This window comes from Pristiophorus japonicus, chromosome 8 (genome assembly GCF_044704955.1).
Source record: "Pristiophorus japonicus isolate sPriJap1 chromosome 8, sPriJap1.hap1, whole genome shotgun sequence".
NCBI lineage: Eukaryota > Metazoa > Chordata > Chondrichthyes > Pristiophoridae > Pristiophorus > Pristiophorus japonicus.
Genome location: NC_091984.1, coordinates 107910649 through 107936442, shown reverse-complemented (window position 1 = coordinate 107936442; position 25794 = coordinate 107910649). Strand labels below are relative to the sequence as shown.

Below are 25794 nucleotides of genomic sequence, written 5' to 3'. Positions count from 1 at the left end.
AGACCAATGGATAATTGACAAGCAATTTAAAAAAGGGTTTCAATCATTAATCCTTTTATAGACTCGAATTATTACAATAGAAAATGCAGATTTTCTATTGTCTATGCTGACTTAATCTACAAATTGTTTGCAGTCTGCCACGGAAGAGAACGTGGTGTTGGAGATAACAGAATCTGTCTTGTCCAGATAAGAATTCTATGGGGTACACAATCTGCAGTAAATGAGTGTGAACATATGGATAGGTTCACAGCTCGGTAAATAAGAGCCCAACAATACTAATTGCTGTATAGCATTACCTATTAATTCAAAATATCCTATATTAAATCTGGAAAATTCATTTGAATTAATTTAACTCAAGCTGAGACACAAAACTAATATATTCAAGACAGAAGTATAACAGAATCTATTTCAATGAGTTATAGTAATATCAGGTTAACATGATACTTTTCTTAAATAAGGTAGTGAATAAAGATGGCTCGATATATTATATATAATCTAATATATATTATTTGCGAAAGTTACAATGTAGATTCCTTGATCATGGCAAAATCGCAGGCATTTTTATTTAAACCAATTTGCTTATTAATGACCATTTAACCCCAATTTGAAGTTAAATGTTACAAAAGAATAAATTGCCATTCTAAATGTTAATGCTGCATTGACAAATTACCATTTAAATTATAAAAGTTTTTCAGTTACTTTCTTTTAAAAAAAAGATCCACCGCATAGCAATGAAAACAGAACTCACATCAATACCCCGGCACTCAATTTTCTCAAGTAAATCTCAAAAACTTTAGTGACTTCAAAGAACTGGGTTTTAGATGCTGATTAGAACCACTCTAGCTTGGATGCCATTCTTTCTTTTCAGCACCTACAGCAAGCTCACCTTATAAAACTATTCCTCTACACAATAAAGGAGCATGAATAACTGTACAGACCCTGAACTCTCATCACTGGGAAAAAAACATGTGTGTTCTTCTACAAATACAAACTACTTCAACATTTGAAGCTTTAAAAAAGTAATTTCTACTATAGATTACATGCACACCGACCGATGCTCTACAGGTTCCATTTCATTTATCAAAGAAAAAGAAAGAAAGACTTGGATTTTATATATCGCCTTTCATGACCACTGGACGCCTCAAAGCGCTTTACAGCCAATGAAGTACTTTTGCAGTATAGTCACTGTTGTAATGTGAGAAACGGGGCAGTCAATTTGTAGACAAGCAAGCTCCCACAAACAGCAATATAAAGACCAGATAAATTGCTTTGTTGTTATGTTGATTGAGGGATAAATATTGGCCATATCAAATTCTGCTGTCCTCAAAAATTCGTCACCATCCTCCGCCTGCTTCACGATGACATGAAGGTAGTGATTCTTACCAATGGATCCACCACAGACCCAAAACAAGTGCAGACCAGGGTCAAGCAAGGCTGTGTCATTGCACCAACGCTCTTCTCAATCTTCCTCGCTGCAATGCTTCATCTCACCCTTAACAAGCTCCCCGCTGAAGTGGAGTTAATCTACAGTACAAGCAGGAAATTGTTCAATTTCCGACACCTCCAGTCCAGATCCAAGGTTGCTCCAACCTCGGTCATTGAATTACAATATGCAGATGACGCTTGCATTTGTGCATACGGAGTCCGAACTCCAAAACATCGTTAAAATCTTCACTGAAGCGCACAAGAGTCTGGGCCTCACATTAAACATCAGTAAGACAAATGTCCTCTACCAACCAGCTCCCACTCCATAGTACTGCTCCCCGGTTATCAAGATCCACAATGAGAACTTGGACAATGTGGACCACTTTCCATACCTTGGGAGCCTACTATCAGCAAGGACAGACATCGATGACGAAGTCCAACACCGCCTTCAGTATTCCAGTGCAGCGTTCTGCCGCCTGAGGAAGAGTGTTCGAAGACCAGGATCTCAAACCCAGCACCAAGCTCATGGTCTTATAGAGCAGTAGTGATATCCACTCTCCTATATGCTTCAGAGACATGGACTATGTACTGTAGGCACCTCAAAGCACTGCAGAAGTACCACCAACACTGCTTCCGCAAAATCCTGCAAATTCACTGGCAGGATAGGTGCGCCCTCTCTTAGCCAACATCTCCAGCATCGAGGCATTGGCCATGCTCGATCAGCTCCTGTGGGCGGGCCACATTAGTATCGGGCATGCGGACAGACTCCCCAAACAAGCACTCGACGCCGAGCTATGTCACGGCAGGCGAATCCCAGGAGGGCAGGGAAAACACTTCATGGACACTCTCAAAGCCTCCTTGAAAAAATGCAACATCCCCACCAACTCTTGGGAATCCCTGGCCCAAGACCACTCAAAGTGGAGGAGGAGCATCCGAGAAGGCACCGGAGTCTCTTCGCCGGGAGTACAAACAGCGGAAGGAGCGTACGACAAATCAAGCACGCCATCCAACCGTCCCTCCAACCACCGTCTACCCCACCTGTGACAGAGACTGGAGATCCCGCATTGGTCTCATCAGTCACCTTAGAACTCATTTTAGCATGGAAACAAATCATCCTTGACTCCGGGGGACTGCCGAAGAAGAAGAAATATTGGCCAGGACAGAGGATAACTCCCCTGCTCTTCTTCAAAATAGTGCCATGGAATCTTTTACGTCCATCTGAGAGAGCAGACGGGGTCTCGGTTTATCACATAAGAACATAATAGGAGCAGGAGTAGGCCATTTGGCCCCTCTAGTCTGCTCCGCCATTTAATAAGATCATGGCTGATCTGATCATGGACTCAGCTCCACTTCCCTGCCCGCTCCCCATAACCCTTTATTCCCTTATCGCTCAAAAATCTGTATCTCCACTTTCAATATATTCAATGACCCAGCCTCTACAGCTCTCTAGGGCGGAGAATTCCATAGATTTACAACCTTCTGAGAGAAGAAATTCCTCTTCATCTCAGTTTTAAATGGGCAGCCCCTTATTCTGAGACTATGTCCCCTTATTTTAGCTTCCCCTAGGAGGGCAAATATCCACCTTGTCGAGCCCCCACATTATCTTATATGTTTCGTTAAGGTGACCTCTCATTCTTCTGAACTCCAATGAGTATAGGCCCAACCTACTCAACCCCTCATCTCCGAAATCAACCTAAGTGAACCTTCTCTGAACAGCCTCCAATGCAAGTATATCCTTCCTCAAATACGGAGACCAAAACTGTATGCAGTACTCCAAGTGTGGCCTCACCAATACCCTATACAGTTGTACCAGGACTTCTCGGCTTTTATATTTTATCCCCCTTGCAATAAAGGCCAACATTCCATTTGCCTTCCTGATTACTTGCTGTACATGCATACTAATTTTTTGTGTTTCATGCACAAGGACCCCCAGGTCCCTCTGTACTGCAGGATTTTGCAATTTTTCTCCATTTAAATTATAATTTGCTTTTCTATTTTTTCTGCCAAAGTGGATAACCTCACATTTTCCTCCATCTGCCACATTTTTGCCCACTCACTTAGCCTGTCTATACCCCTTTGCAGATTTTGTGTCCTCCTCACAACTTGCTTTCCCACCCATCTTTGTATTATCAGCAAACTTGACTACATTGCACTTGGTCCCTTCATCCAAGTTGTTAATAGATTGTAATTATTTGAGGCCCCAGCACCGATCCCCGCGGCATCCCACTAGTTACTGTTTGCCAACCAGAAAATGGCCCATTTATCCCGACTCTCTGTTTTCTGTTCGTTAGCCAATCCTCTATCCATGCTAATATATTACCCCCAACCCCATGAACTTTTATCTTGTGCAGTAACCTTTTATGTGGCACCTTGTCGAATGCTTTCTGGAAATCCAAATACACCACATCCCTTGGTACCCTTATCCACCCTCCTCATTACATCCTCAAAGCACTCCAGCAAATTTGTCAAACACGATTTCCCTTTCATAAAACCATGCTGACTCTGCTTGATTGAATTATGCTTTTCCAAATGTCCTGCTATTGCTTCCTCAATAATGGACTCCAGCATTTTCCCCAACGACAGATGGTAGGCTAACTGGTCTGTAGTTTCCTGCTTTTTGTCTGCTTCCTTTTTTTTGAAAATAGGGGCGTTACATTTGCGGTGTTCCAATCTGCTGGGACCGCCCCAGGATCCAGGAAATGTTTGTAGATTACAACCAATGCATCCACTATGCAGCCACTTCTTTTAAGACCCTAGGATGCAAGGTGGATTTGTCCACTTTTAGTCCCATTACTTTTACCTAGTATTACATCCGAAAGACGGCATTTCCAAAGGCGCAGCACTCCCGCAATACTGCACTGGAGTGTCAGCCTAGATTTATGTGCTTCGGTCCCTGGAGTGGGACTTGAAACAACAACCTTCTGACTCAGAAGAGAGTGTGCTACCCACTGAGCCACAGCTGAAAGTGAGTGAAAGTTCTCATAATGCAATGTAGAGCTTGATATATGCATCGTTGAACACTCTGAAAATAGATACAGTAAGAGGCCAGCACTGGTAGAATGCCACCTGCAGAAAGCCATTGATGCAGTTACTGCACTCTCTCTCCTTTTCTGCTACTTCAATTCCTTTTGGGCTGAAAGAAAGGACTCGTACTGAGTGCTGGCTCCATTTGCAAGCCACAGGTATCTCACCTAAGAAGCCATTCATGTGAAAGCCTGGACAGCAGGTGTCCGTAAAAGTACAAAAGTACCACAGCTGTATTCAAACCTGGCATCAGCCAATGTCTACACATCACTTAATATAGTAATTGAATACCAATCAGAAACAGGAAACCAATCTTGTGCTTCCTCGTCATGGGGACAGTAAAGCTAACTTAAATGTTCCTATAGCTTGCCAGCTAAGATCAGCTAATTCAGCACACACTGGGAATTCACCACACAACTTTCCTGGTCAAATGGTTCAAAAACACAACAGTGCATTAATGCAACAAAACATTGGCAAAGTCCCAATTATTGCATATTGGACAGCAGTTCAGTCTATTGTGTTGCTTTCAGAATACAACTATTTAAAATTAACACAATTAACCTATTTTCAAGCCTTCAGCTAAGGGAAGTACTCCCATTAGACATTTACATTTTAATAAGTGCAAAAAAGGTCTCACTAAATAAAAACATATGACCACTTACTAGTGTCCCAGATTGTCCTCAATGATCCAACTGAGGGGGTAAAATAAATCATGCATATTCTTCCTTGTACTGACTGCACCAGCAATTTCTGCTTCTGCAGTCAGACATTTTTTTTCTGTATTTCCCTCACTCTTTCCCGTGACAGAAAGCAAATTCTTGAGATGGAACTGTCCCAGCATCTATATGACAACAAATGGCTACTTTAAAACAATAGGGCTGATCATTTTAGTTATGTCTTTTCACTTGCACCATAGCTACTGACAAATTTATCTTAGAATCATAGAAATTGACAGCACAAATGGAGACCATTTGGCCGATCGCGTCGGCCAAAAAAATGCTGGCCGAAAAAGAGCTATCCAGCCGAATCCCACTTTCCAGCTCTTGGTCCGTAATCCTATCGGCTACAGTATTTAAAGTGCATGTCCAAGTACTTTTTAAAATGTGATGAGGATTTCTGCCTCTACCCCGACCCCCCCCCCCTCTGCCTTTCAGGCAGTGGAGTTCCAGACCGTTCTCAACTCCCCTCTAATCCTTCTACCAATTACTTGAAATCTATGCCCCATGGTTATTGACCACTCTGCTAACGAAAATAAGTCCTTCCTATCCACTATCAATAATTTTATACACCTCAATTCTCCCCTCTGCCTCCTCGGTCCCTAAAAACACAAGCTCTGCCTATTCAATATTTCCTCATAGCTAAAATTCTGCAGTCCAAGCAACATTCTCGTAAATCCCCTTTGTACCCTTTATAGTGCAATCACCTCTGGGCGGGTCCGGTGTGGGTGGCCACCATGGCGGGTCGCGAGCCTGTTGTTGGCTCCATCCCACTTCACAGAACGCCTTTGTGTTAATGGGGCCGACTAAGCACACCGTGTGTTTCCCAGCCCAATTAAATGGTGCGGATCTGGTGACGTCATTCATGATGTGTTTTCAGCCAGAATCTTTAAAGGGGCCATGGCCACCTTACATTTGCAGGTTAATGTAACATAGTGCTGACAGTGCACGACAGCATTGGAATGCTGCAAACACTTTGACAATGACTGCACTGAGACAGAGGGCTGCACCCAGGTTCTCTGATGACTCCCTCCATACGCTTATGGAGGGAGTCAGAGCATGCAGGGAGGTCCTCTTCCCTTCCAATGAGCGGAAGGGTCCTCCCCAGGAGACCAAAACAACCTGGTTGCAGACTGCAGAGGTCACCAGCAGGGATGTGATCAGAAGGACCTGGGTGCATTGCAGCAAACATTTCAATGAAACGCAAGTACAAAACCACACTCAATTTCATCCTGCTATGCTTCTCATCACACCCCCATCACTTTGCCTTCTCTACCCCCCTCCTGCACATTATTCATACCAACTGACTGTGCACATCCATCTATCCCTCTCTTTCTATCTACATTTTCACATTCCCATCTCACTAGCCGCCTCTCACACTCACCCTAATCCGAGTGCAATACACAACTAACAATACACAAGGAGGCCACTTGGCTTTGGCACCCCACTCCATCATAGACCCCCTCTAACGATCTAATCCATCCATTCTTTACACTCATTCCATCACTCAGTCAACTTTCTCTTCTTTCCCTCCTTGCAGGAAAAGAGAGCCCAAAATATGAGGGCAAGGGGGGGAAACTGGCAGTGGCCCTCCATCATTTGAAAACCTTACAACAGCAGAGGAGGCAGCTTTAGAAATATCTGGAACCACCGAGCAGCTGGAGGTGGGAGATGGAGAGGGGGGAGATCTCAGCTACCTAATGACAAAATTACATACCATACAGCTACCTGTCATACATCAGTCACTCATATGGGGACTGATATCAGCATCCAGTGAATGGTCATCATGTGCATTATGGTATCTGTACCCATTCTTCATATGGCATATTCGAACATCTCTTTACTCGCCCACAGGTCCATCAAGAATCCCTCCCCACCCCCCCACTGTCCAGGAGCAAGAGGATGACGACTCCTCAGAGGAGCCTCCAGCCTCTGAGGGTGCACGGTCACCAGTTACAAGCGCACCCAGCACCAGCACAGATACACACACTGGGTGGGGCCAACATGAGATAGAGTAATGTTGTCACCTGGTGTCTCCCAACTCACAAGTGAGCAAGAGCAGATGGAGACAGGGATCGCAGTGGAGAGTTCTCACCGGAGGGCACAGGATGCTCCTAGCTCTGCTGCATGCAGACGTCAAGCCTCGGGGGGCACCCAGAAAGAGGGCAATCTTGGAGGTGCAGGAAGGTCCAACAGGTTTTGCGAGCGCGTTAATGTTAAGAGAATGGAGGAGTCCATCTCCAACATGAGCAATGCGCTTGGGTGCTGATGCCCTCTGTCCTGTACAGTATCGGGTGATTGCGGAGAAGTTTGGTGCTGGTGTAACTGGTGCTGCTGGTGTTGGGGCTCATCGTGGTCAGATTCTGAGGATTACGGTGAGATAGTATAAACGGCAGTCATGTTGATGGAATAGATGACAGGTGAAGTACAGCTGACAGAAGCAATATCAATGGTGAGAGAGGTTCTTCCAATGAGGTGACACTGGATGGAGACTTTGCAGGAAACACTTGCAGCCTGCAGAATCTGTGTTGGGAATGCAGTCAGCAACAGCTTCTGCCTGAGGAAAGTGATCAGCTGTGAGGTGGGAGCTTTTAACTACATTTGATGCGGTCAAGTAATCAGCTGGAGCAATGGCCACTGAACTCCTGCCTCACATTGACAGACGTGGTTCCCGAGCAGCAAGAATCTCATGGCCATCCAGGGAAATTTAAAATGTAGGGGGAGGGGAAATGTTCTTAACTGTCTGTAAACAAGGTTATAATTATTTCAATTAAGTCGCCCTCGTCTGCCGGTCAGGTTGCTGCTGTACCAGCAAACGCTGAGGGAAAGGCATGTGGGAATAGGATGACGGCAGGTTCCCAACCGGCTCCCACTTTTTTCAAATTTCCCACCCGACCGGCCTCCATTCCCGCCCCCACAGACCCCAGAAAATTCAGGATCACACGTTTCCTTAATATGATGACCAGAACTTATGCAGTACTTTCGCTGTGGCCTAACTAGTGTTTTATACAGTTGAAGCATAACCGCCCTGATCTTATATTATATGCCTCGGCTAATAAAGGAAAGTATCCCGTATGCCTTCTTAACCACGTTATCTCCCTGTCCTGCTACCTTCATTGACCTGTAGACATGCACTCCAAGGTTCCTTTGTTCCTTTACACTTCAGTATCCTACCATTTATTATGTAGCCCTTCCCAAATGTATTACCTAAGGCTTCTGTTGCTTGCTGTTACTGAAGAGCAATAGAAGGGGCTGAACGTTGGCTGTGGTTTAAAAAAAAACAATGAATATCAACACTTGATAAAATACACAACCAAGAAGAGTGAGACAGAAAAAAAAAATAGTAGATAGAAAAGTATTGGTACATTAATGCCACTACACCAAGGGTGAAGTATCAGATCTATTTTCACAATAATGCAAGTGGGGAAGCCATATGTTCACTGCCCTCTCCCATTGTTGAGATATTGTAAGCTGAGCTCAGGACATGTACTCAAATGCATCTGCAAACCACTACTCACCAACCTCCCACTTAAAGTGCACGCTTAAACTATTGAAAATAGCAAGAGATAATCAATAGCCATTGTCCAGCCTTACTTGTTAAAGACCATTACTTCCAGATGGCTTTGTTAACAATCAAATAAAACTTGGCTAACAAGCCATTTTATACAGCACTTTGGTGTCAAGTCATCACGCACAACAACACTAATGAGAAAAGTGAAGCATAAAAACAAGCATAACTGGTGCAATACTTTCCGGAGCTATAACTTTAAGAGGTAGGTTACTAGACTAAACAGTAGTATGTAAACTAAGGCTTGAGGTGTTCATCATCATCATAGGCGGTCCCTTGAACGAGGATGACTTGCTTCCACGAGTTCACAGGTGTTTCAATGAAGGACCCTATGTTCTAGTCCTGAACTCCAATTGAGAGGGTGGAAGATGCCTGTGCGTAGATTTAAAAAAAAAACGTGCGGTGACCGTTGCACACCAGCCACCAAATGGGCTTGACAGTTAGGTCTTGGTCCAGTGGCAAGGGCTAACCAGGACGACTGGAGACCAGCTCTTCTGCACGGACCTAGTGCGCACACATATCGCAGTGTGGGCTGGCCTGTGCTGCCCCGGGCCCTCGGCTCTTCTAGGCCCTATACCCTCATCTGTTGCACCTCCGCTACGATCTCTCGCCGCTCCTCCGCATCTCGCCACAAACACTCACCGCTCATCCGCCCCGACCTTCCCACTCCTCTGTACCTGGGCCCTGCCGGTGTTCCTGCCCACGCTCCAAAATGCGACCGGGGTTTTGATGACGTCACCCAGTCACCCATCTCAAAATCATTGCATACTTGGAGCAGCTCGCACTGGAGGTTGAAGTGGTACGTCGCTCCAGCTCTTTTATCTCCCGGCCTGCGGAGCTGTTCTCTCATAATTCGGGGGGCCATGATGCCCCAGGCCCGCCGCTCCAGCTCTTTTATCTCCCCTCGTGACCCCCGACCTGCGAGAGAATAGCTCCGCAAGTCGGGAGATAAAAGATTGAGGTGTTACACAGTCAAAAACAAGCATCCCTGACTCAATCATTTGCTCTGTTTTTTTTGTACGCAATGTTCCTCAATCATTTTCTCCATTTTTATGTAATCAATGTTCCTCATTGCTGGCTAAGAAGTATAGTCAACACACTTTCATGTGTGTGAAATAGCAACACTTCTCAAATAAGGTGCGTGTGAGTATGTCAAACTATTTCTGCTCACTACTCTGGTCATCGTTGCACTGGGGTCAAAAATGATAGGGAACAGAATTGCCAATCAAATAAGTATAGTAAAGCAGTAAGCACATATCATTGATATCCTCTCACCTTTTTAAGTTCCATGAGATAGTTTTGAATTGACACCAACAGTGCCATGCTCCTCTTCTTCAGTCTCTCAAGTGCCTCAAAAGTTAAATAAGGATGGTCATTCTTTTCTGCATTTATACAAAACTAGCACATATGTACTACATACATCAAACTTCTTTTAAATTTCAGAAAAAATAATGTCTCCTGGGTTGATATCATTCAAAATGATGATTCGACCACACTTGGAATACTGTGCACATTTCTGGTCTCCATATTTAAAAAAAAAGAGGCATTGGAGAATGTGCAAAAAAGATTCACATGGATGTACCAGAACGGAGAGGATATACTGATCAGGAAAGGCTGAACAAGCATGGGTCCTTTTCGTTAGAAAAGAAAAGGCTGAGGGGGTGACCCGATAGAGGTCTAAGATAATGAAAGGATTTGAGAGGGTAGACAGAGAAAATGTTTCTACTTGTGGAGAGTCCAATATTGGAGGTCGTAGGTATAAGATAATCACTAATAAAGCCAATAGGGAATTCAGGAGAAACATCTTTAACCAAAGGGTGGTACGAATGTGAAATGCGCTACCACAAGAATTAGTTTAGGCAAATAGCATAAATGCATTTAAGGCGAGGCTAGATAAGCACAAGGGAGAAAGTAATAGCAGAATATGCTTGAAGGGTTGGATGAAGTAGGGTTGGAGGAGGCTCATGTGGAGCATAAACACTGGCATAGACCAGTTGGGCCAAATGGCCTGTTTGTGATGTACATTTGATATAAATGCACTGCGTATATCTATATCATGTTTTATCTTCAACGAATCATGTTAATAATTAGTTTAGATAAGATATTTATGAAAATTGTGGTTGACAACAGGTTTTAATTAAAGCCAACACACTATCTGGATGTGATGTAACATGCACAAATATTGCTAATATCGAATAATAAGCATTTTGCATTCAATACCCTCAAGTCAAAATGAGTATGGAATATTATTTAGGACACGACTGCTGTGTTAGTCTTAAAAATAGATAAAATTATTGCAGGGGACACTATATTAGAGTGAATACCATAATTGAAATGCTAGGGATCAGGTGCAATTCAATATGTGGAAGATAATTAATATGGAAATAAGGAGCCAAAGAGGGCTTGTGTGTTAATAGAATAGTACGACATTGATTCGGAAAGAGGTTGAGGGTTCCAGTGAATGCAATTTCAACACAGTACTGAGCTGCAGTAAAAAGACAAATATGGTACTGGGTTGCATTAGCCTGGGGACAGAATACAAACCAAAATAAGGCATAGTTCAGACCCCACATAATGACGTGCAATTCTTGCCAAATTACCATGGGCAGGATATTTATGCCTGGAGTGGAGGGTAGAAATGAATAACAAAAATATTTCTGGGTATCAGGAATTTCAAGTTAAGAGGGTTAATTAAGGAGATTGTCCTTTTCTTTTTTGGGAAAAGGGGAGACTTCAGGGTGATCCAATTTCAAAGATTTTAAGATTATGAAGGAAACTGAAAATGGATCCAGGGAATTCGGCTATTATGATGAAGGATTTGAATAACATGTGTTTCTTGAGGGGGAGTGAATTCAGAGATTCTGCAAGAAGGCTGGGCTGATCTTGGAAAAGGATGGGCTCGTTAAGCCAAATAATATTTTCCCGTTCCAAAAAAATGATATGCTTGGTTAATGCCATATTTTGGATTGATTAATGCAAGAAAGAAAGCTTAGAGGTGATTTAATAATTAATGCATTAACTCAAAATGCCAGTCAAGGTGTCGAAAGAGGTGGTCATAAGGTAGAGAAGGGTATCTTCAGTAAACATGTGAAACCTGACTTTATATGTTTCCGAGGCACAGCATGTAGATGAGAAATAGAAGGGATCCAAGGATAGATTTCTAGAGGTAACTGTGTGGGAGTAGGAATAGAAGCCAGTATAGGAGATTTCTGCCTATGACTGGATAGGTTAAGAAGCAACAAGGGTAGCCCCACTCGAGTGGAAAATAGGAGGAGGATGGTCTGGTTGACAGCGTTAAAGACTGCAGACAGGTCGAGAAGAATGCGGAGATATAGTGCACCACAGTCTGTCACACAGGATGTAATTTCTGACTTTGATTAGGACCATTTTATTGCTGTGTCCGGGACAGAAACTATACTGGGGAGGTTCAAACAGAGTGGGATAGATTGGCACAGATCTGGGACATGACATGTTCATAGAATTGAGAGGAAAGGGAGCTTGTAGATGGGAAAGTAGTTTGCAATAATAGACGGGTCAATGGTAGTTTTTTTTTTTGAGAGGGCCGGAGGAGAAATTATGGAAGATTTGAAAGAGAAGGGGAAATGGTAGCCACGGAGAACGAACCGTTTCCAATGTCACTTAGCAAGGGGAGCAGGAAAGAAAGTAAGGTGGTATTCAGCAGTTCAGGGAGAATACAGTTGAGAGCAGGTAGAGAGTCTCACAGACAAAAGTTGAGTGCCCATGAGGGGAGACAGGAAGTAAAGTAGAGAAAGTTGCAAATTCAAGGTTAGGGTGGGGGTGGGGGGTTACTTTGGCCTGGTGGGCAAGAAGAACAAAGATGCACAGAGGCAGTTGAATAGATGGTCTCAATTTTATTGACAATTCGTCCATTAACTCCTTGCACTTGTTTTTGAAGGTGAGGGGAGAGGGATTTAGGAGATAGTTGATGGAGGAGAAAATAAGCCGGTGGTTATCTTGGCATTTCAGGACAATCTTAGAATAGTGAGCAGTTTTGGCAGAGCAAGGCCCAATAGTGCTTGATGTGGTCGAGCGAGATGTGGCCATGAATGGCTAAACCAGTTGTGTGACTTATACTTTCAAGTCTAGCACCCTTAGACTTAAGGGAGCAAAGAGCAAAGATGGGGCTCAACCTGGAAGTGGGGAGGGGGGGGGGGGATGGGCAGAAAGACTGGGGTGGGAGAATGCAAAGATTATACTGGGGACAAGGGCATCAAAAGCAGAGATGAGTCAGTAATTAAGCAGACTGATAGCTGCAGAAGAACCGTGGCAAACAGAGGGCCAAGGGTTGGTTGTTTGAAACTGCAGCTATAAGTAACTTGGAAGAGTTTTTCTCCCAGAGCAGACTCGAAAAGAAGTGGGGTTGGGAGTAGAGGTGTGAATAATGAGGGATATGGGGGAACAGAGGGGCCACATGAGATTCCAATGTCAAGGGGGTGGCCATGAATACGAGTGCAAGCGTTTATATTCAGCGAGAGGTTAAAGGAGGGCATTAAACTCAGAAGCGGGGGCAAGGTGAGTTAAGATAGAGGTTGAAACCCCCGAGGAGAAGTCGCTCAGCGCAAAGGCTGAGGGAGGAAAGGAGTGAGGCTCTCGGTGAGAAACTCAGTGCGGGGCTTTGGGAGGCAATAGAGAACAAGGATTTTAAAGGAAAGACAAGAGAGGCGGGAACTAGGTGAGGTGCCCAAAAGAAGAGAAGGAGGAAAAGACCAAGGTGGGATTTGGCGATAAGGGCCACTGTGATGGTTTGCGCAAGTTATGTGGTAGTCAGGTGGGGAGGCTTTAAGGGGCAAAGTGCTGTCACCCTTGAGCCAAGTTTCTGTCAAGGCCATGATGTTAATGCAATCACCCGCAAGGTGGTCATGGATGGCAAGGACCTTGTTCAATAGAGAACGGACATTCTGGAGGGAGATGTGGAGGGATCAATGATTGTTTATGCCTCCGAAAGGTAGCTATCATTGAACCAAAATCTGCTGTTTGTCACCTTAAATGAGTGGCATTATGAGGTTTATTAGATATCTCAAGTGATGAGTGAAATCACTCATTGCTAGGATCAATGCCATATGGTAACATTACAACATTTCAGCACCCAAATAAACAAGCTTTTAATGCAAATCATCTTACATTTAACTCCATTAACCTACAATAACTCTTGTTTAAAGCTCTCACACTTGCCATTCTGTATTTACCAAGAGAAAAAGGTCAACGTTGCCATGCAACCAAGCAGCTGCTTGAAGGCCATGCACACTACCTGCTAGCACGGTGGATATGAGGATTACCTTACGACACTGATTCTCGCTCATTTCATGCGATCTTTAATTAATCTTATAATGCTACTCATTTAGGGTGACAAACAGCAATTTTCAAAAAATTAGGTCTACCTTTAAGAGGCATTAACAAACGCATTGTCATCTTACAAATATTTGAAATATAGCACAGCAATTATAGAAGTGAGAAAGATGGTGAAAATGATGAGATATAAAATAAGTTTTGAAGCAAAAACAATTAATCTATAAAACATTTCAGCATGCACACAAAAATTTTGGGGAACGTGAAGATTAAAATGGAATACATTTCAGTTGGCCCATTTCAGAAAAAACTTCTGAATAATTAAAATTTAAATATTCCTAAAATGATTAAAAAGTTACTTTGTTTAATATCAACAACCTAATGCAGCACATGGGGAAAGAGGGAGAAATGGGTCCTGGCAGTGAAAGATTTTGTGGCATGGTTAGTGCAATAATTCATTGTAAAGCACAGATGTTTTTCCATGTAATAAGGCACGACATAAATCTTCCTATTTTTTCCACATTAATATCTTGTGTAAGATAACTTGATAATTTCAAAAAGGGTAGGCGTGAATGGTGAGCTATGATTTGAAATCTCACTAAGTTTATTGATTCAAAGCAACATTTCCAATATTTGCACTTTACACATTAATTAGCAGGCTTAGATCACAGTATATGGTATCTAGCATAAACCAACATATTCAGCAGTATTGTGGGTAGGTTTAATAAGTATATTTTATTGCATTGAATCCTGATCATTATGTAGATATAAAAGTAAAGTGCCAGAACTCAAAATAAAATTCAATATTAGAAAAGCAATTACTGAAATAAATATATATTTTTGTAATTCAATCCAACACATTATATTTGATGATGAGTTTTAAACAGTCAGATTACCTCTATCTTCGATGATAGTCTTTGCAGCAGCTTCTGATGTTCCTTTATTCTTTTTAGGCCAGCATCTAGAAGACTCTCCATTCCAGATTCTGTTCCCTCAAATAGACACGTCATAATACTCCTCTGTGAAGATATTCAGAACAGAGAATTAACTTAACGTGACAAATCAAACCTAACTCAAACTTGGTACCAAGTTATAAAAAGTCAATTTTTTAAATATTTGAAGTCAGGATGTTTATTTGGATAGCTTTTTCCAGTAATCAAATTTATTTTCTCATCAACTACATTTGGTCTTGGAACAGAAATTTTTCACTGTTGGATTCTACACTACGAGGTATGAAAATGTAAAATAGGATCTTGCATTCAAGATTTCTAGGAAGTTAATGGACAATATCATTCTCAACTATTATCACCTTTTGCTGCTTGTATTATTCTTTGCATAAACTAATCTTTCCTCCCAGTCAATCCATTTTCATATTATTTGAAGACCCAGTTCCCTGCCTTGACCACTCCTAGGCCGCGATTTCTCCACATGCGGCAGTATCGATGCGGCCAGGGTTGGTGGCATGTGGAAAACCCGCTCCACACTCAAGCTCGCTGTCTCTCACGACGATTGGGCTTGTTAAGCCCGCCCTGCGCGTTTCCCGGCCAATTGAAAAGAAGCCGGTCTCTTGACGTCATTTGATGATGCAGCATCAGCTGGTTTCCTTAAAGGGCCCATACCCACAATGGTTTTGACAGTTGTTTTGTCACGGTTCTGCAAACTCTCAGAAGCATTGCAGAGGTGCACAGCTGCATGCTCTCCCATGAGTCCCTCCAGATGCTTATGGAGGGAGTCAGTCTCTCTCTCATCAGTTCCCCAATAGGCACTTTTCACACTCGCCCTCATCTTTGTCCAAGCATACTAACTAACAACACACAAGGATAGGCACTTGGGTCCTTTAGCCAATGTTCATGTATAGTTAATGTTCATGTGCTGTCAAATATTGAAATCTTTATTTTCAGCATTTTGCATTCTTGGACAGATTTGTGGGCACCTTTGGAAATAATTAAGAGTTGTAGTGAATGGTGAGACATAAAGGTACCCCCTACAATAATAATGAGTGTGAAAGGAATGGGGTGAACATTGTAGGGATGTTTTATGGAGCTGGTGCCAACCTGGCACATCAGGTGGCAGTCAGGGTGCACAGCGTAAAGTGAAGTAAATGTGGCCATGGTGAGGCCATCGCTAGCCTCCCGGGCAACAATGTGGGTCAGGTGCTGCTGCCCTGTGCAGCATCAGGTGAATGCGAAGGTTGGTGTTGCTGTTGGTGTGTTTAGTGATGTTAGTATTGGGGCTGATTGTGGTGGGATTCTAAGGACCAAAACGAGATTTTTTCAAGGCCTCCGATGCTACTGGAATACAAGACAGGTGAATTGAGATGACAGAAGTGCTCTATCACTGGTGTGACAGGTTGCTCCAAGGAGGTGACAGTACATAGAGTGTTCGCTGCAAACACTTCCAATCTGCATACAGTTCAAAAGTTTCTTCCAAAACCTGAAGGCTTCAGCTTCTGACATAGGAAAGTGAACAGTTGCAAAATGGCAGCTTTTATACCACATCTGCAGCTGTCATCTGGCCAAAGTGATGGAGAGTCACTGAGAACCCGACTCCACTTACCCTGGCATGAAACCCGAGGCATGGCAAACCCGTCAAAAGGTTGATTAAAATTGGATGTGCCACTTTTAACCATCTTAACTACCATTTAAGTACCTTTTAATTATGTAAATTACCTGTCCCGCCGCTTGCTGTTGCGTCTGTGATCCGAACATGGATATGACAGTTTAGAAACTCACACGGAGGCGGGCTGAGAGCAGCTGAATGCATAGGAACAGGAGGAGGCCAGAGTGCAGGAGGGGATCTAAAGTCTCAGTGAGGCTACAGAAATGAGGCACAATGAAGCCATGGATGGATTTGAAGATGAAGAAGAAAGGATTTTAAGTTCAAACATATTGGGAACAGGGAGCTAATGTAGGTCAGCAGGATGGGAATGAGCAGGTTGGAGTTTAAGAAGGGTGGAATATGAGACAGTCAAAGAGGACACTGGAGAAGACAAGCCTAGGTTTGACAAAAGGATGGATAAGGTGATGAGGTAGGTGATTTTGGAGATAGAAGCATCATCAGGTGGAATCGAGGAAGACTTGCTTCCACTCCCAAAGTGAGTTCTTTGATGGCTGAACAGTCAGATACCAGAGCCACAGGCCTTGTTACAGGTGGGACAGACATTCGTCGAGGGAAGGGGTCTGTGGGGCTGGTTTGCCGCGTGCTCCTTCCGCTGCCTGCGCCTGGCCTGGATTTTTCATACTCTTTGCATTGAAGAGCTCAACGCCCTCCAGGATGCACTTTCTCCACCTTGGGCGGTCTTCGGCCAGGGTCTCCCAGGTGTCAGTTGTGATGTTGCACTTTACCAGGGAGGCTTTGAGGGTGTCCTTTTAAAGTTTCCGCTGTCCTCCTTTGGCTCGTTTACCATGAAGGAGCTCCGCATAAAGCATTTGCTTAGGGAGTCTCGTATCTGGCATGCGAACTATGTGGCCTGCCCTGCGAAGCTGATCGAGTGTGGTCAGTGCTTCAATACTGGGGATGTTAGCTTGGTCGAGGACACTGACGTTGGTGCGCCTGTCCTCCCAGGGGATTTGCAGGATCTTGCGGAGACATCGTTGGTGATATATCTCTACGTCATCCATGCCTCAGATCCATACAGGAGGGTGGGTATTAATACAGCTCTGTAGACCATGAGGTTGGTGGTAGATTTGAGGGCCTGGTCTTCAAACATTCTTTTCCTCAGATGGCCGAAGGCTGTACTGGCGCACTGGAGGCGATGTTGAATCTCCGCATCAATGTCTGCCTTTGTTGATAAGAGGCTCCCGAGATATGGGAAATGGTCCATGTTGTCGAGGGCCGCGCCGTGAATATTGATGATTGGAGGGCAGTGCTGTCCGGCGGTGACAGGCTGGTGGAGGACCTTTGTCTTACGGATGTTAAGCGCAAGGCCTATGCTTTCATATGCCTCAGTGAATACATTGACTATATCCTGGAATTCAGCCTCAGAATGTGCGCCGATACAGGCATCGTCCGCATACTGCAGCTCAACGGCAGAGGTTGGGGTGATCTGGAGGCGGCGTAGGTTAAACAGCTTCCAATTGGTTCTGTAGTTTAGTTCCACTCCAGTGGGGAGCTTGTTGACTGTGAGGTGGAACGTGGCAGCGAGGAAGATTGAGAAGAGGGTTGGAGCGATGATGCAGCCCTGTTTGATCCCGGTCCGGACGTGAATTGGATCCATTGGTAAGGATCACGGCCTGCGTGTCATCGTGAAGCAGGCGAAGGATGTCGACAAACTTTTGGGGGCATCCGTAACGGAGGAGGACGCTCCATAGACTCTCACGGTTGATGGTGTCAAAGGCCTTTTGTAAGATCCTGCAACTGTTGCGGTGCAAAGATCATGTCTGTTGTGCCCCGTAGGGGATGAAATCCGCATTGTGATTCCGGGAGGAGCTCCTCGGCCACAGGGAGAAGACGATTGAGGAGAACTCTAGCGACAATTTTCCCAGTGGCTGATAGCAGGGAGATTCCCCTGTAGTTGCCGCAGTCGGACTTGTCCCCTTTTAAAAAAATGGTCACAATCACTGCATCTCTGAGATCTCCCAGCATGCTCTCCTCCTTCCAGATGAGAGATGAGGTCATGTATCCGCGCCAACAGTGCTTCTCCGCCATACTTTAGCGCCTCAGCAGGGATTCCATCCACATCCGTAGTCTTGTTATTCTTGAGCTGTTTTATGGCTTTGCCTACCTCGTGCAACATTGGGGTTTTACTGAGTTGGTGGCGGGTCGCATGCTGAGAGATGGAGTCAAGAACACTCGAGTCAAAGGCAGAGTCTCGATTGGAGGAGATCTTCAAAGTGCTCCTTCCATCGGGCCTCGACAGCCTCAGTGTCCTTGATGAGTGTTTCCCCGTTCTTGGCCAGGAGTGGGGTGGGACCTTGGGAGTTTGGACCAGAGGTGGCCTTGACTGCAGTGAGGAATCCTCTCATAGCGTGACTGTCGGCCAGTTGTTGTATTTCCTGTGCTTTCTCCATCCACCACCTGTTCTTTAGGTCCCGGGTTTTTTGTTGGACCTGAGCCTTGAGCTGTCTGTAATGTTGTTTTGCAGCTCCCAAATTGGGTTGTTGCTTGAGGGTCAGAAATGCTTTGAGTTTACGATCTATTAGTTCTTTGATGATCTATCATTTTCATCAAACCAGTCCTGATGTTTTCTGGTTGAGTGACCAAGTATCTCTTCACAGGCACTGGTTATAGACGCCTGGAGGGCAGACCAAGCACTGTGGGCATTCAGCATCTCAGGGTCATTAAGGCACGCCAGATTGGCTGTGAGGTGCTGGCTATATAGGGCTCTCTTAGCTGGGTCTTTAAGTGCCCCGGCATTAACTTTTTTGCAGAACTGCTTCTGCTGACCCCTCTGCTTTGGGGCAATGTTAATGTTGATGATGGATCAGATTAGGCGGTAGTCCGTCCACGAGTCGTCTGCTCCTGTCATGGCTCCTTGGCTCGGACGTTGAGTGTTTGGAGCGAGGGTGTTGCCACAATGCCTTGTATTTGTCCCTCTGGCGGAACAGGGTGTTGGTGATGAGGAGTTCATGTTCTAGACATTTTGTCAGGAGTAGGGTACCGCTGGATTTGGCTTTCCCTACCCCCTCCCTACCAATCACGTCTCCCCAGAGGGCTGTGTCTTTATCGACCCTGGCATTAAAATCACCCAGGAGGATCAATTTGTTGCCCGTGGGGACACAGGACAAGGATGTCTCGAGGTTGGAATAAAAACCCTCTTTAGCCTCATCCGTTGCATCGAGTGTGCATCGAGTGTAGGGGCGTACGCACTGATGACTGTGGCGCATTGGTTCCGGGATAGGGTAATACGAAGAGACATGAGGCATTCGTTAACTCCACAGGGGGGAGTCTTTGAGGCGGTCGACCAGCTCATTCTTGACAGCAAAGCCGACTCCATGAAGGCAGCATTCTGCCTCTGGTTTCCCTTTCCAGGTGATGTAACCTCCACCATGTTCCTTCAACTGGCCTTCCCCTGCCTGCCGGGTCTCGCTTAGGGCGGTGACATCAATGTCAAAACGTCTGAGTTCTCTGGCAACTATGGCGGTGCGGCGTTCCGGCCTGTTGCTATTGGGATGGTCCATGAGGGTCCTGACGTTCCAGGTCCCGAATTTCATACTGACGAAGTGGAAGATGCCTGTGCCGGAGTTCTTTTAACGTGGGGTGGCTGCTGCACACAGGCAACCACACGGGCTTAGCTGAACAAGGTCTTGGTCCAGTGGCAAGGGGGTCCAAGACAACTGGAGACCAGACACAGCTCTATAAGCCGAATTGCCTACGGCGAAGTGTTGGCCGCAAGCTCGGCGCCAAGTAGTGGCATTGATGGTCGATGGCCCGAGGCTTGGTTGGGGGCAGGCATTAGGAAGGTGACTTCCAAAGTTATTTTAAAAGTTAAAAGTTGATAAAGATTCCCAATTTGCATAAAAAGTTTCTAAGAGTTGTTAAAAAGTCTAAGATGTAAATCAAAATGTAAGTTTTAAAAGTTCTCCCAAATTGTATAAAAAGTTTAAAAATTGATTAAAAGTTGGTTAGGAGTTTAAGACGTTGGGTTGAACGCCGCCACCTTGGTCCCTTCAGCCACTTCAGCGCCGGCCTCAGAGTCCCTTCGGCCGGTTCGACGCCCCCCGAATCTGTCAGCACAATGAACAACTGGTGTGTGACCACAGGGACAGGCGTGGGCAGATGTGGAGTCCTTTTGGCACAGGATGGAAGCAAACAGACAGTGATGGCTAGGATGTGGGGTTTGAAACGCAGCGCTGGGTCGAAACGAATGCCAAGGCAGGTGGAGTCAGTATCAAGGGTGCGGAGTTTATGGTGAGGGTGAAAAAAACGGCTTTAGTCTTCCTGATGTTTAGTGACTCATCCAGAATCAAAAAACTGTCTTGCAGGTCAATCAGCAGAGAAGTACAAGTAAATATAGACGGGTTATGTTCTTAATAAAGTAATGTAACTGAATAAATGTGAGTGTGACTTTAGTTCCTTTATTCTAACTCCAGAGTGCTGGTACAGCATGGGAGGCCTGCTTATATACAGTGCTCCCAAGGGATGCTGGGATCCCTTGGGACTCCAATAGATACACCCTCTGGCGGCAGTATGATACTGGTTACATAGGGTTGCATACACAACATCACTCCCTCCCAAAGCCAATAGCACACTTATTTACAGGGCGAGACGATCTGGGGCCATTCGCTCCCTCGTCAATCGTTTCGGTAGGTGAGTTGGTTGGTTCTTCACTGGGCTGCTGTGCAGCTGGCCTTGCTGGGCTGCTGGGGATGGTGAGTTCAGCTTCGTGGTCAACCGTGACGTCGGTTGCCACTTGTGTGTCTGTCGAAGGGTCGAAGTTGGTGGTGTCCTCTTCGGCATGCTTGTGGCTGTCTGTGAATCGCAGTTTGGTTTGGTCCAAATGCTTTCTGCAAGTTAGTCCATTTGCCAGTTTGACCTCAAACACCCTACTCCCTTCTTTGGCTATGATAGTGCCAGCAAGCCATTTGGGACCATGTCCATAGTGGAGTACAAATACCGGGTCATTGACTTCAATATCGCGTGACAAGTTTGCGCGATCGTGGTACATGCTTTGTTGATGCCGTCGGTCCTCGATGTGATCATGGAGATCAGGGAGGACAAGCGAGAGCCTTGTTTTGAGCGCCCTTTTCATGAGCAGCTTGGCTGGGGAACCCCGGTGAGTGAGTGGGGTCTGATGTGGTAGCTGAGCAGGACTCGGGACAGGCGGGTCTGCAGGGAGCCTTCCGACACGCGTTTCAAGCTTTGCTTCTGCCTGGCCATTGGATGCGGGTTTCAACGGCGCAGATGTGACGTGCTTGATCCCATTGCGGGTCATGAATTCCTTGAATTCAGCACTGGTGAAACACGGCCCATTGTCGCTGACGAGGACATCAGGCAGGCCGTGCATGGCGAACATAGAAAATAGGTGCAGGAGTAGGCCATTCGGCCCTTTGAGCCTGCACCGCCATTCAAGATCATTCCTTCAGTACCCCTTTCCTGCTTTCTCTTCATATCCCTTGATCCCCTTAGCCATGAGAGCCATACCTAACTCCCTCTTGAATATATCCAATGAACTGGCATCAACAACTCACTGCGGCAGGGAATTCCACAGGTTAACAACTCTGAGTGAAGACGTTTCTCCTCATCAGTCCTAAATGGCCTACCCCTTATCCGAAGACTATATCCCCTGGTTCTGGACTTCCCTTGGAAATAGCGGATGCATTGACAGTCATTTTCCAACATTCCATACACTCTGGATCAGTTCCTATGGAGTGGAGGGTAGCCAATGTAACCTTACTTTTTAAAAAAGGAGCGAGGGGGAAAACAAGGAATTGTAGACTGGTCAGCCTCACATCGGTAGTGGGTAAAATGATGGAATCAATTATTAAGGATGTCATAGCAGCGCATTTGGAAAGAGGTGACATGATAGGTCCAAGTCAGCATGGATGTGTGAAAGGGAAATCATGCTTGACAAATCTTCTGGAATTTTTTGAAGATGTTTCCAGTAGAGTGGACAAGGGAGAACCAGTTGATGTGATGTATTTGGACTTTCAGATGGCTTTTGACGAGGTCCAGCACAAGTGATTAATGTGCAAAGTTAAAGCACATGGGATTGGGGGTAGTGTGCTGACGTGGATCGAGAACTGGTTGGCAGACAGGAAGCAAAGAGTAGGAGTAAATGGGTACTTTCAGAATGGCAGGCAGTGACTAGTGGGGTACCGCAAGTTTCTGTGTTGGGGCCCCAGCTGTTTACATTGTACATTAATGATTTAGACGAGGGGATTACATGTAGTATCTCCAAATTTGCAGATGACACAAAGTTGGCTGGCAGTGTGAGTTGCGAGGAGGATGCTATGAGGCTGCAGAGTGACTTGGATAGGTTAGGTGAGTGGGTAAATGCATGGCAGATGAAGTATAATGTGGATAAATGTGAGGTTATCCACTTTGGTGGTAAAAACAGAGAGACAGACTATTAGGAAAAGGGGAGGTGCAATGAGACCTGGGTGTCATGGTACATTAGTCATTGAAGGTTAGCATGCAGGTACAGCAGGCAGTTAAGAAAGCAAATGGCATGTTGGCCTTCATAGTGAGGGGATTTGAGTACAGGGGCAGGGAGGTGTTACTACAGTTGTACAGGGCCTTGGTGAGGCCACACCTGGAGTATTGTGTACAGTTTTGGTCTCCTAACTTGAGGAAGGACATTCTTGCTATTGAGGGAGTGCAGTGAAGGTTCACCAGACTGAATCCCGAGATGGCAGGACATATCAAGAAAGACTGGATCAACTGGGCTTGTATTCACTGGAGTTCAGAAGAATGAGAGGGGATCGCATAGAAACATTTAAAATTCTGACGGATTTAGACAGGTTAGATGCAGGAAGAATGTTCCCAATGTTGGGGAAGTCCAGAACCAGGGGTCACAGTCTAAGGATAAGGGGTAAGCCATTTAGGACCGAGATGAGGAGAAACTTCTTCACCCAGAGAGTGGTAAACCTGTGGAATTCTTTACCACAGAAAGTTGTTGAGGCCAATTCACTAAATATATTCAAAAGGTAGTTAGATGTCCTTACTACTAGAGGGATCAAAGGGTATGGCGAGAAAGCAGGAATGGGGTACTGAAGTTGCATGTTCAGCCATGAACTCATTGAATGGCAGCACAGGCTCAAAGGGCTGAATGGCCTACTCCTACACCTATTTTCTATGTTTCTATGTTTCCCCAACATCGGGAACATTCTTCCCGCATCTAACCTGTCCAGTCCACTAGGGGGGTAGTGCTGGACAGGCTAATGGGACTCAAGGTTGACAAGTCCCCTGGTCCTGATGAAATGCATCCCAGGGAATTAAAAGAGATGGCGGAAGTTATAGCAGATGCATTCGTTATAATCTACCAAAATTCTCTGGACTCTGGGGAGGTACCGGCGGATTGGAAAGCAGCTAATGTAACGCCTCTGTTTAAAAAAGGGGGCAGACAAAAGGCAGGTAACTATAGGCCGGTTAGTTTAACATCTGTAGTGGGGAAAATGCTTGAAGCTATCATTAAGGAAGAAATAGCGGGACATCTAGATAGGAATAGTGCAATCAAGCAGACGCAACATGGATTCATGAAGGGGAAATCATGTTTAACTAATTTACTGGAATTCTTTGAGGATTTAACGAGCATGGTGGATAGAGGTGTACCGATGGATGTGGTGTATTTAGATTTCCAAAAGGCATTCGATAAGGTGCCACACAAAAGGTTACTGCAGAAGATAAAGGTACGTGGAGTCAGAGGAAATGTATTAGCATGGATAGAGAATTGGCTAGCTAACAGAAAGCAGAGAGTCGGGATAAATGGGTCCTTTTCGGGTTGGAAATCGGTGGTTAGTGGTGTGCCACAGGGATCGGTGCTGGGACCACAACTGTTTACAATATACATAGATGACCTGGAAGAGGGGACAGAGTGTAGTATAACAAAATTTGCAGATGACACAAAGATTAGTGGGAAAGTGGGTTGTGTAGAGGACAGAGAGAGGCTGCAAAGAGATTTAGATAGGTTAAGCGAATGGGCTAAGGTTTGGCAGATGGAATACAATGTCGGAAAATGTGAGGTCATCTACCTTGGAAAAAAAACCCAGTAAAAAAGGGAATATTATTTGAATGGGGAGAAATTACAACTTGCTGCGGTGCAGAGGGACCTGGGGGTCCTTGTGCATGATACTCTTTTTGAGTTTATCTGTAAAACAAAAAAACATTAAACCGTGCCACCCGCCCTGGATGACACAGCAGACATTTACAAGGCCCTTTTTTTCCCCCTTTTTGTGTTTTTTTTTTGTGTTTTGCTTTTTGCTTTTTTTGGGTTTTTTTTGGGGCGCTAAAATCACATTTTTCCAAGTGCCCCCTATAAAAGGGGAGGGGGACACTAAAAGCACCGGCAATTAAAACAAATTAAACTTTAAAACGTAAAATCAAATTAAAATTTGGTTGCCGGGCGTGATGATGCACTCCAGTCCCTCCGGTGCCCACCTCTCGCGGAAGGCCGCGAGCGTACCGGTGGACACCGCGTGCTCCATCTCCAAGGACACCCTGGACCGGATGCAAGAGCGGAAGAGAGGCAAGCAGTCAGGTTGAACGACCCCCTCGACCGCCCGCTGCCTGGACCGGCTGATGGCACCCTTGGCCGTGCCCAGGAGCAGTCCTACGAGGAGGCCCTCGGACCTACCCGCTCCCCTCCGCACAGGGTGCCCAAAGATCAGGAGAGTGGGACTGAAGTGCAGCCAGAATTTCAGGAGCAGCCCCTTCAAATAGTGGAACAGGGGCTGCAACCTCGTGCACTCAATAAAAATATGGAACACGGACTCCTCCAGACCGCAGAAATTGCAGGCGGCCTGGGAGTCCGTGAACCGGCTTAAAAATTTATTGCACGGCACTGCTCCGTGCACCACCCTCCAGGCCAAGTCCCCGATGAATAGTGGGAGGACCCCTGCGTAGAGTGCCCTCCATCGGGGACCCCCGCCTCCTCCGGACGGCAAGATGGTACGCCATGGCGTGTCCGGACGGCAGGCGAGGATGGCAAAGTTGAGAGTGTGCAGGAGCAGCCTGTACAGGAAACCCCTCCGCGCGGAACTGAAAGGCACGGAGGGGATTTCCCCGAGGCGGCTCAAGTTGTGAGGCGCCGGCCCCCGAGGGAGGTTCCGGGGTTTGGCGCCGATAAGGAATTCCGTCCGGACGGGGGTCAGTTCG

The 25794-nt window shown here is 45.4% G+C and overlaps 1 protein-coding gene across 2 annotated transcripts in view; it reads right to left on the bottom strand.

Moving 5' to 3' along the window:
* The window catches only part of kif14 (kinesin family member 14), a 167089-nt gene that overhangs the window by 8877 nt on the left and 132418 nt on the right, over positions 1 to 25794 (bottom strand). For both annotated transcript variants that reach the window (XM_070887287.1, XM_070887288.1), the window contains exons 27-28: positions 14937 to 15059; positions 10009 to 10083 (exon numbers count right to left, since the gene is read on the bottom strand). In XM_070887287.1, the coding sequence (XP_070743388.1) occupies positions 10009 to 10083; positions 14937 to 15059 (198 nt within the window). The remainder of the gene's footprint in view (positions 1 to 10008; positions 10084 to 14936; positions 15060 to 25794) is intronic.